At 46.3% G+C, this 12,195-nt stretch overlaps 1 protein-coding gene across 1 annotated transcript in view; it reads right to left on the bottom strand.

Moving 5' to 3' along the window:
* Positions 1-12,195, bottom strand: part of LOC120039728 (protein TANC2-like) — a gene marked incomplete at its 5' end in the record, with an annotated part of 221,089 nt that overhangs the window by 152,702 nt on the left and 56,192 nt on the right. The window contains 7 exons of the mRNA XM_038985132.1: positions 20-185; positions 1,641-1,877; positions 3,340-3,462; positions 3,626-3,734; positions 6,888-7,048; positions 11,104-11,271; positions 11,454-11,732. Coding sequence (XP_038841060.1) covers positions 20-185; positions 1,641-1,877; positions 3,340-3,462; positions 3,626-3,734; positions 6,888-7,048; positions 11,104-11,271; positions 11,454-11,732 — 1,243 coding nt within the window. The remainder of the gene's footprint in view (positions 1-19; positions 186-1,640; positions 1,878-3,339; positions 3,463-3,625; positions 3,735-6,887; positions 7,049-11,103; positions 11,272-11,453; positions 11,733-12,195) is intronic.

Here is a 12,195-nt window from a genome sequence, read left to right as displayed (position 1 = left end):
GATCCCCATGCTGCTGCACGATGAGTGCTTGCTGACATCAGGCTGTGGCTCTTGCAGAAGGATCCTTGTTGTTGTGGTTGTCCCATGGCCCAGTCCCACTGGATGAGGAACTTGACCACATCCATCTGGCCCCTGAGAGCTGCATGCACCACGGCACACTGACCATTATTATCTAGGTGGTCCACCTGTTGACGGACACACACATACAGAAGCACACATAAAGTTGGTATATCCCCATTCGTCCTCAGATGATAGATGAAGATTAAGATAGATAGAGATTAATCTACAAACAAACTGTCCTCTTCTCTCTCTCTTCCCTCATCCTCTCCCCTATCTCTCTCTTCTCTCCCTCTCTCCCCCTCCTCTCTTCTCTCTCTCTCTTCCCTCCCTCCTCTCCACTATCTCTCTCTTCTCTCCCTCTCCCCCTCCTCTCTTCTCTCTCTCTTCTCCCTCTCTCCCTCCTCTCCTATCTCTCTCTTCCCTTCCCCTCTCTCCCTCCACTCCCCCCTCACTCTTCCCCCTCTCCCTCTTCCTCCCTCTCTGTCCCTCCTCTCCCCCTCTCTCTCTTCCCTCCCCCCTCTCTCCCTCCACTCCTCTCTCACTCTCTTCCCTCTCCCCCTCTCTCTCTTCCCTCCCCCTCTCTCTCTTCACTCCCCCTCTCTCTCTTCCCTCTCTCCTCTCTCTCTTCCCTCCCCCCTCTCTTTCTCCTCTCTCCTCTCTCTCCTCCCTCTCATCTCTCGCTCTCTTCCCCTCTCTTCCTCCACTCCCCCTCTCTCTCTCCCCTCTCTCTCTTTCCCCTCTCCCTCTTCCCTCCCCCTCTCTCTTCCCTCTCCCATCTCTCTCTTCCCTCTACCCTCTCCCCCTCTCTCCCTCCTCTCCCCTCCCCCTCTCCCCTCCCTCTCCTCTCTCCCTCTTCCATCTTCCCTCCCCCTCCCCCTCCTTTCCCCTCCCCCTCCCCCTCTCCCCTCCCTCTCCTCTCTCCCTCATCTCCATCTTCCATCTTCCCTCCCCCTCACCCTCCTCTCCCCTTCCCCTCTCTCCCTCTCTCCTCCTTCCATCTTCCCTTCCTCTTCCTCCTCTCTCTTTGTTTCCTCCCCCTCTCTCTGCTCTCTCTCATCTGTCTCCCTCCACTTCCCCTCTTCCCTTCCCTCTCATTCCTCTACCCTCTCTCTCCCTCCTCTCTTCCCTACCCCTCTCTCCCTCCTCTCCCCTCTCTCTCTCTCTTCCCTACCCCCCCTCTCTCTTCCCTACCCCCCCTCTCTCCCCTCTCTCTCTCTTCCCTGCCCCTCTCTCTCTCCTCTCTTTCTCTTCCCTCCCCCTCATCTCTCCCACTTCCCTCCCCCTCCCCCCCTCTCTCTTCTCTTCACCATCCCTCTCCCCCTCTCTCTCTTCCCTCTCCTCTCCTCTCTCTTCCCCCCTTTCCTCAACTCCCCTCTCTCTCTTCCCCCCCTCTCTCTCTCTCCCCTCCCCCCTTCCCCTCTCTCCTTCTACTCCCCTCTCTCTTCCCTGCCCCTCTCTCTCTCCTCTCTCTTCCTCCTCTCCCCTCTCTCTCTTCTTTCCCCTCTCTCTCTCTTGCTCTTCCCTTCCCCCTCTCTCCCTCCTCTTCCCTTTCCCCTCTCTCCCTCCTCTTCCCCTCTCACCTTGGCTCTCCTTAGACACAGTGTAGTGACTATAGCCATGTGTCCCCCGGAGGCAGCATAGCCCAGTGGGGTGAGACCGCTCTCTGAAGGCTGGTCTACAGAGGCCCCATACTCCAACAGGAGCCCCACCATGTCTATGTAACCCAGGAAGGCATGCACACACAGCACTGGGGCATTGTTCAACACCTCCGTCCGGTAGTTCACGTTGGCACCGCCGAGCATCAGCAACCGGCTCACCTGGGCACAGACAGGTTTTACACGGTGTTATAGACAGACAAACTGTATAGAAAGTACATTTAATTTGTCAGTAGGAACAGCCCTTCAGGCGATTCACCTGGTTTGGAATACACTGGAGTTGGTTGGCCCCATGTCAGAGGGAGAGCTGAAACCCTGATGAAAGCAGCAAATGTTGGTATATACGGAGCCAGGCTTTCATTTTTAAAGGGTAAAGCAGTAAGTTATCTTGATGTTAGGAGTGTAGGTGTAAAGCAGTAAGTTATCTTGATGTTAGGAGTGTAGAGGGTAAAGCAGTAAGTTATCTTGATGTTAGGAATGTAGAGGGTAAAGCAGTAAGTTATCTTGATGTTAGGAATGTAGAGGGTAAAGCAGTAAGTTATCTTGATGTTAGGAGTGTAGAGGGTAAAGCAGTAAGTTATCTTGATGTTAGGAATGTAGAGGGTAAAGCAGTAAGTTATCTTGATGTTAGGAGTGTAGAGGGTAAAGCAGTAAGTTATCTTGATGTTAGGAGTGTAGAGGGTAAAGCAGTAAGATATCTTGATGTTAGGTGTGGAGGGTAAAGCAGTAAGTTATCTTGATGTTAGGAGTGTAGAGGGTAAAGCAGTAAGTTATCTTGATGTTAGGAGTGTAGAGGATAAAGCAGTAAGTTATCTTGATGTTAGGAGTGTAGAGGGTAAAGCAGTAAGTTATCTTGATGTTAGGAGTGTAGAGTGTAAAGCAGTAAGTTATCTTGATGTTAGGAATGTAGAGGGTAAAGCAGTAAGTTATCTTGATGTTAGGAGTGTAGAGGGTAAAGCAGTAAGTTATCTTGATGTTAGGAGTGTAGGTGTAAAGCAGTAAGTTATCTTGATGTTAGGAGTGTAGGTGTAAAGCAGTAAGTTATCTTGATGTTAGGAGTGTAGAGGGTAAAGCAGTAAGTTATCTTGATGTTAGGAGTGTAGAGGGTAAAGCAGTAAGTTATCTTGATGTTAGGAGTGTAGAGGGTAAAGCAGTAAGTTATATTGATGTTAGGAGTGTAGGTGTAAAGCAGTAAGTTATCTTGATGTTAGGAGTGTAGAGGATAAAGCAGTAAGTTATATTGATGTTAGGAGTGTAGGTGTAAAGCAGTAAGTTATCTTGATGTTAGGAATGTAGAGGGTAAAGCAGTAAGTTATCTTGATGTTAGGAGTGTAGAGGGTAAAGCAGTAAGTTATCTTGATGTTAGGAGTGTAGGTGTAAAGCAGTAAGTTATCTTGATGTTAGGAGTGTAGGTGTAAAGCAGTAAGTTATCTTGATGTTAGGAGTGTAGAGGGTAAAGCAGTAAGTTATCTTGATGTTAGGAGTGTAGAGGGTAAAGCAGTAAGTTATATTGATGTTAGGAATGTAGAGGGTAAAGCAGTAAGTTATCTTGATGTTAGGAGTGTAGAGGGTAAAGCAGTAAGTTATCTTGATGTTAGGAGTGGAGGGTAAAGCAGTAAGTTACCTTGATGTTAGGAGTGTAGAGGTTTCTGAGTGAGGACAGGGCAGTGGACAGGCCATCTGTGCTGTAGGAAACCCACATCCCCTGGAGGATAGACGAGGAAACCCCAACCTTCTTGCTTAGGCCCTGAAATATAAAGACATAATTTTAGCTGTCACTGTTTTGCGTTGTGCTGTGTGCATACGAAGGTTTGTGTGTGTGTGTGTGTGTGCGTGTGTGTGTGTGCGTGCGTGCGTGCGTGCGTGCGTGTGTGTGTGTGTGTAGGCAGGTAGAGTATGGTTAGGTGAACCTTGAAAATGTGTGCTTTGAGGATGTGGTGTCCCAGTTCAATGGTCTGCTGTCGGTTCAGCTTGGTCTCCTGGCGAGAAAACCAGAAGGCTAGCAGGGTGTGGCCACTCCTACAGAGAGACAGGAGGAACATCATAAGCTACTGAACAAAAAAAGATTAGGGTTAAGGTTAGAGTGAAGGTTAGAGATAAGGTTAGGGTTAAGGTTAGGGTTTTAGAGCTAGGGTTAGAGTTAAGGATAGAGTTAGAGTTAGAGTTAAGGTTAGAGTTAGGGTTAAGGTTAGAGTTAGGGTTAGGGTTAGAGTTTTAGAGTTAGAGTTAGGGTTAAGATTATGGTTAGGGTTAGAGTTTTAGAGTTAGGGTTAGAGTTAGACTCAGAGTTATGGGTTAGGGTTAGTAGATAGTTAGTTAAAATGTTGTTGACAGTTAGTTGAACATCTACAAAGCATCTATTTGGGACACTCCTAATAAAGTGGTACCACACTATTGGCTAGTCAATGTCAAAATACACTTAATTTCATGAACATTTTAAACGGGTGGGACATGGCCTATACGGATAAGGCTAAATTGAAATATCATTATAGCATGTTACTGTACAGCCACTGAGCTCTGACATCATGTATAGCATGTTACTGTACATCCGCTGAGCTCTGACATCATTGTAACATGTTACTGTACAGCCACTGAGCTCTGATGTCATGTATAGCATGTTACTGTACAGCCACTGAGCTCTGACATCATTATAGCATGTTACTGTACAGCCACTGAGCTCTGACATCATGTATAGCATGTTACTGTACAGCCAATGAGCTCTGACATCATGTGTAGCATGTTACTGTACAGTCACTGAGCTCTGATCTCATGTATAGCATGTTACTGTACAGCCACTGAGCTCTGACGTCATGTATAGCATGTTACTGTACAGCCACTGAGCTCTGAAGTCATTATAGCATGTTACTGTACAGCCACTGAGCTCTGAAGTCATTATAGCATGTTACTGTTCAGCCACTGAGGTCTGTCGTCATGTATAGCATGTTACTGTACAGCCAATGAGCTCGGACATCATGTATAGCATGTTACTGTACAGCCAATGAGCTCTGACATCATGTATAGCATGTTACTGTACAGCCACTGAGCTCTGACATCATGTATAGCATGTTACTGTACAGCCACTGAGCTCTGATCTCATGTATAGCATGTTACTGTACAGCCAATGAGCTCTGACATCATGTATAGCATGTTACTGTACAGCCACTGAGCTCTGACATCATGTATAGCATGTTACTGTACAGCCACTGAGCTCTGACATCATGTATAGCATGTTACTGTACAGCCACTGAGCTCTGATCTCATGTATAGCAAGTTACTGTTCAGCCACTGAGCTCTGACATCATGTATAGCATGTTACTGTACAGCCAATGAGGTCTGATGTCATGTATAGCATGTTACTGTCAAGCCACTGAGCTCTGATGTCATTATAGCATGTTACTGTACACCCACTGAGCTCTGATGTCGTGTAAAGCATGTTACTGTCAAGCCACTGAGTTGTGACGTCATTATAGCATGTTACTGTACAGCCACTGAGCTCTGATGTCATTATAGCATGTTACTGTACAGCCACTGAGCTCTGAAGTCATTATAGCATGTTACTGTACAGCCAATGAGCTCTGAAGTCATTTTAGCATGTTACTGTACAGCCACTGAGCTCTGAAGTCATTATAGCATGTTACTGTACAGCCACTGAGCTCCGAAGTCATTATAGCATGTTACTGTACAGCCACTGAGCTCTGAAGTCATTATAGCATGTTACTGTACAGCCACTGAGCTCTGAAGTCATTATAGCATGTTACTGTACAGCCACTGAGCTCTGAAGTCATTATAGCATGTTACTGTACAGCCACTGAGCTCTGATGTCATTATAGCATGTTACTGTACAGCCACTGAGCTCTGAAGTCATTATAGCATGTTACTGTACAGCCACATAGCTCTGAAGTCATTATAGCATGTTACTGTACAGCCACTTAGGTCTGAAGTCATTATAGCATGTTACTGTACAGCCACTGAGCTCTGAAGTCATTATAACATGTTACTGTACAGCCACTGAGCTCTGAAGTCATTATAGCATGTTACTGTACAGCCACTGAGCTCTGAAGTCATTATAGCATGTTACTGTACAGCCAATGAGCTCTGAAGTCATTTTAGCATGTTACTGTAAAGCCACTGAGCTCTGAAGTCATTATAGCATGTTACTGTACAGCCACTGAGCTCTGAAGTCATTATAGCATGTTACTGTACAGCCACTGAGCTCTGAAGTCATTATAGCATGTTACTGTAAAGCCATTGACTGACGTAATTATAGCATGTTACTGTAAAGCCACTGAGCTCTGAAGTCATTATAGCATGTTACTGTACAGCCACTGAGCTCTGAAGTCATTATAGCATGTTACTGTAAAGCCATTGACTGACGTAATTATAGCATGTTACTGTAAAGCCACTGAGCTCTGAAGTCATTATAGCATGTTACTGTACAGCCACTGAGCTCTGAAGTCATTATAGCATGTTACTGTACAGCCAATGAGCTCTGAAGTCATTTTAGCATGTTACTGTAAAGCCACTGAGCTCTGAAGTCATTATAGCATGTTACTGTACAGCCACTGAGCTCTGAAGTCATTATAGCATGTTACTGTACAGCCACTGAGCTCTGAAGTCATTATAGCATGTTACTGTAAAGCCATTGACTGACGTAATTATAGCATGTTACTGTAAAGCCATTGACTGACGTCATTATAGCATGTTACTGTACAGCTACTGAGCTCCAATTTAGGCATTTAGCAGTGTCCAAATCTGCCGTTGTCAACCTGTATACGGGTACGAGTGTAAAGGGCTTTACATACTGTAGGTCAGACCATTTGAACAGTTGCAAACACCACTTTAATGACTTTACCATACCACACACACATTATCTACATTGTCACTAGCCATTAGCCAGTGAGAGAACAGTTTCCAAGATACGGTAACGCCAAGGATGGGGTTGCAAAGACTATGGTTCCAGTAGCTTTCCCCAAATTCTCAGGTTTTCCAGAAATCCTGGTTGAAGGATTTTTCCTCCTGATTCCAGGAATCTTCTAACCGGGATTTATGGAAACCTAGGAATTTAGGAAAATTTCCCAGAATTGTGTTACCCTATCCAAGACTATATCATTCTCTTGGACAGTACCCCTCCTCCCCACACACACACCCCAGAAGACCCATCCACCCCCTGACCTGGGGTCACAGAGGAACTTGGTCTTCTCCCCCTCCTCCCTCCAGATCAGCCACTCTCTGAATGATGGGTGAACAAACATCCTGGTCCCGTCCCTTCTCTTGACCAGGAACATGGCCAGGTTGTCTACGCGCTGTGTGAAGTCCTCCCAGTCCAGCGTGCCCTGCAGCAAAGAGGGTGAAACCAAGAGAGTTAGCTTGTTAGCTGTTCACATGCCCAGATGCTTTGCTAAGGTTGTTCTTCTTCACAGGCCCTATTGTTGCTATCCGGTATACAGCTAGTGTTAGCATGGTGGGCTCCAAAATTACTGGCACCCCTGACTGGCAATGCACAAACAATACTTAAAAAAATATAAACAATATAATTATAGAGATAAACTCAAAATACCAACATGTGAGAAATAATGTATTTTATTAACGTTTCAATGGAATCCACCAAAACTATTTATTGATTTAATTCAAAATCAATGTCCTCCAAATCAAGGTTTCACAATTAATGGCACCTTTAAAGTTTATTGTACATAGCATCTACCAAAATTAAACCAATAATTAAATTCCACTTATTTAAGTTTATCTAAGTCTTAAGGAACTATAATGAGCCATTACATCAATTCCTGTTTTACTAGGGTATAAAAATGAGGTAACACGCATACAATATCCCTTTGTCATCCAACACCATGAAAAAAACAAAAGCACTGGCAGTTCAAAAGAGACAGATGGTCGTAGACCTTCATAATAAAGGTTAGTTAAATAAATACCTAGTTAAATACATTTTTTTTTAAATCTGGTAATGGCTACCAGAGCAATTATTTAAAAAATCTAAAGATATGGAACAGATGAAAACCTCACGGGCAGAGGACGCAAATGCATTTTGCCCCCCAGGATAGGGAGGAAAATGGTGAGAAGCAACAAAATCCCCAAGAATCACTGTGAAAGAATTGCACTTCTTGGTGGCGTCTTGGTGTCACATTCGTCATAAAGATCGGACCAAGGTGCAGCGTGGTATACGTACATTCTTCTTTATTAAAGAAAGAACACTGAACAAACTAACAAAACAACAAAACGAACGAAACGTGAAGCTATATGAATAGTGCAGACAGGCAACTAAATTTAGAATAAGAACCCACAAACACCAAAGGGAAATGGCAACCTAAATATGATACCCAATCAGAGACAACGATAAACAGCTGCCTCTGATTGGGAACCATATCAGGCCACCATAAACATACAAATACCTAGACCTACAAAGCCCTAGACAATACAAAACCCCTAGACAATACAAAAACTAGCGTATCTACCCTAGTCACACCCTGACCTAACCAAAATATAAAGAAAACAGAGATATCTCAGGTCAGGGCGTGACAGTACCCCCCCCCCCCCCCAAAGGTGCGGACCCCCGGCCGCAAACCTGAACCTATAGGCGAGGGTCTGGGTGGGCATCTACCCTTGGTGGCGGCTCTGGTTCTGGACGCCGCTCCTCCTCTTTACGCTGATCCCTCCGCCTTTGTAGAACCGGACCGTGGATCATCGCCGGAGGGTCTGGACTGCGGATCATCGCCGGAGGCTCTGGACTGCGGATCATCGCTGGAGTCCCCGGACTGGGAACCGTCTCTGGAGACCCCGGACTGGGGACCGTCGCTGGAGACCCCGAACTGGGGATTGTCACTGGAGGCCCCGGACTGGGGATCGTCGCTGGAGGCCCCGGACTGGGGATCGTTGCTGGAGGCTCCGGACTGGGGATCGTCGCTGGAGGCTCCGGACTGGGGACCGTCGCTGGAGGCTCCGGACTGGGGACCGTCGCTGGAGGTTCCGGACTGTGGACCGTCTGTGGAGGTTCCGGACTGTGGACCGTCGTTGGAGGTTCCGGACTGTGGCCCGTCGTTGGAGGTTCCGGACTGTGGCCCGTTGTTGGAGGTTCCGGACTGTGAAACGTCGACGGAAGCTCTGGACTGGGACCTGTTGCCGGAGGCTCTGGACTGGGTACTGTCGCCGGAAGCTCTGGACTGGGTACTGTCGCCGGAAGCTCTGGACTGGGTACTGTCGCCGGAAGCTCTGGTCTGTGGAAGCGTACTGGAAGCCTGATGCGTGGTGCCGGAACTGGTGGTACCGGGCTGAGGACACGCACCTCAGGGCGAGTGCGGGGAAGAGGCACAGGTCGTACTGGACTGTGGAAGCGCACTGGAGGCCTGATGCGTGGTGCCGGAACTGGTGGTACCGGGCTGATGACACGCATCTCAGGGCGAGTGAGGAGAGGAGGCATAGGACGTACTGGACTGTGGAGGAGCACTGGAGGTCTGATGTGTGGTGCCGGCACTGGTGGTACCGGGCTGGGGACACGCACCTCAGGGTGAGTGCGGAGAGGAGGCACAGGACGTACTGGACTGTGGAGGCACACTGGAGATCTGGAGCGTAGAGCTGGCACAATGCGTCCTGGCTGGATGCTCACTTGAGGCCGGCAAGTGCGAAGAGCTGGAATAGAGTGCACCAGGCTATGAATGCGAACTGGAGACACCGTGCGCATCGCTGCGTAACACGTGTCTGACCAGTCACACGCTCCTCAGCACGCCCGCTCTGCAGCGCTCTCAATGCTAGCACCTCTCTCCGGAATCTTGCGTCGAACTCCTCATCCGTGTCCCTGACTGGCTCTGGTTCGCTCCTCGGATCCGCCGACTGCTCCATGTGCCCCCCCAAAAATGTTTATTGGGGACACATTCTTCTTTATTAGAGAAAGAACACTGAACAAACTAACAAAACAACAAAACGAACGAAACATGAAGCTATATGAATAGTGCAGACAGGCAACTAAATATAGAATAAGAACCCACAAACACCAAAGGGAAATGGCTACCTAAATATGATACCCAATCAGAGACAACGATAAACAGCTGCCTCTGATTGGGAACCATATCAGGCCACCATAAACATACAAATACCTAGACCTACAAAGCCCTAGACAATACAAAACCCCTAGACAATACAAAACCCCTAGACAATACAAAAACTAGCGTATCCACCCTAGTCACACCCTGACCTAACCAAAATATAAAGAAAACAGATATCTCAGGTCAGGGCGTGACACTTGGGGTCACCAGGTTTCAAAAAACACCATCAGACGCCACCTCCACAACCACAGTCTCTTTGGAAGGGTTGCCAGAAGAAAGCCCTTTCAGAGCCCAAGACACACACGCAAGCGCTTGGAGTTTGCCAAACGTCATTTAAATTATGACTGGAAGAAGGTGCTCTGGTCAGATGAGAGCAAAATTTAACGTTTTGGTCAGATACAGCATCGGCAACTTTGGCTTTTAAACAGAGCTGCATACACCTCATACCCACGGTGAAATATGGTGGTGGGTCAGTGATGTTTTGGGGCTGTTTTAATTCCAGAGGTCCAGGGGCACTTAAGATTGATGGCATAATGAATTCCACCAAGTATCAGGCAATTTTGGCTGACAATCTGGTTGCCTCTGCCAGAAGGCAGGTGGACTTTTCAACAAGACCAAAACATACCTCAAGATCCACACAGAAATGGTTCTGTGACTACAAAATCAATGTTCTGCCATGGCTATCTCAGTTGCCGGACCTCAATCCAATCGAAAATCTGTGGGCTGAGTTGAAGAGGGCAGTTGATAAGCGCAAACCCAAGAATATGATCTTGAAAGGATCTGCATAGAGGAATGGTCCAAAATCCCTCCAAATGTGTTCCTTAACCTTGTCAAACATTATATGAAAAGACTCCAAGCTGTTATCCTTGCCAGAGGTTCTTGCACTAAGTACTAAATGAGGAGTGACAATAATTATGAAACCTTGATTTTGGTGACATTTATTTTGTATTAAATAATTGTATGATTTTGGTTGGTTCCATTGAAACAATAATAAAGTACAGTATTTCTCACATGTTGGTATTTTGAGTTTCTCTATAATTATATTGTTTATATTTTTTTAAGTCTTGTTTGTGCATTGCCAGTCAGGGGTGCCAGCCATTTTGGAGCCCACTGTAAGTGTTGTGATGTGTGTTTTGTCCTATATTGTTATTTAATTTATTGTGTATTTTTAATCCCAGCCCCCATTCCCGCAGGAGGCCGTCATTGTAAATAAGAATTTGTTCTTAACTGACTCGCCTAGTTAGATAAAGTTCCAATAAAATAAATAAATAAAAGTGGGACATGCTTTCCTATGGGAAATGCTAACAGTTTCCTGTCTGAGTAATACGTGTATTTGCCTGCAGGGAGCCAGCATTGATAGCCTGGTAGATCTGTTCGTCAGTGAGGGGGTGGAGGGATGCCACAGCCACGTTGAGTAGGGGGAGGGCCCGTTCGAAGGAAGACTGTGTAGGGAAACGCATGTTGCACTGCAACAGGTACACCTCAACCAGATTGACAGGCACCACCTGGGATCAATGAATCAATCAGTTAATTGATCAGTCAGTCGGTCAATCAATCGGTCATTATTCTACACATTTCTTAGATAGGGAGTGCAATAAAATGGCACATATAATTAAAATGAGGACTAAAATGAACAAGACAAGAATAACACTTAGGCAATACAACATAGTGTAAATGGCAGGCTGACCTTGTAGCTGGAGCTCTTGAGGACCAGGTACCCCTTCTCTATAAGGTCAAAGGTGAGTTTGAGGTACAGATAGGAGCCCTGGCTGAGGGCCTTGAGGTGGGCTGAGAGCTTGCCGAAGGTGGTGTTGTCCATCTTGCCGTTTAGAGAGATGTTGTTCTGTATCTCAGGACTGCTGTGGATGCGGTGCAGGATGTAACCCTGTAAGTCCTGGTCTATTGCATCATTCTCCTCCAGACCATCCACAGAGATATGGTGGAATGGGAGCAGCTTGGTGATCTCCTATAGGAGGGAAGTAAGGGAGGGGAGAGGGGAGAAGGAGGAGGAGGAAGAGGAGGGGAATGATGGAGGAATGAGAGGAGGATGAGGAGGAGAGAGGAAGATGAAGATGAATGGAAAAATAATGCGGGAAGAAGGGATAAATGGAGAAACGAGATGGGAGAGATGAGAATGAAGGTGGGTTAAAGAAGAAAAAAAGGTGGGAGGGAAAGAGAGGTAGAACAAGATATAGAAGCCATCTAGGATCTTCCACTGATGTCAATCTATTGACAATCTCTATCAAAAGAAAATTATACTTGTTTGGACAACAGTAACCATGTTTCCATCCAGTTTCTAATGCAAAAAAAGTCACACCCTATAAAAAAAAATTACGACAGCTCTGATGGAAACAGGAAGTTTCGGTAAAATTGTATAAATGCCGACAGATAATTTGTTCATTCAACATGGTGTGATCTTTTTGTGTCGG

This window comes from Salvelinus namaycush, unplaced genomic scaffold (genome assembly GCF_016432855.1).
Source record: "Salvelinus namaycush isolate Seneca unplaced genomic scaffold, SaNama_1.0 Scaffold296, whole genome shotgun sequence".
Lineage (NCBI taxonomy): Eukaryota > Metazoa > Chordata > Actinopteri > Salmoniformes > Salmonidae > Salvelinus > Salvelinus namaycush.
The sequence above is the reverse complement of the archived record's forward strand: the minus strand, read 5'-3'. Positions and strand labels throughout refer to the sequence as shown.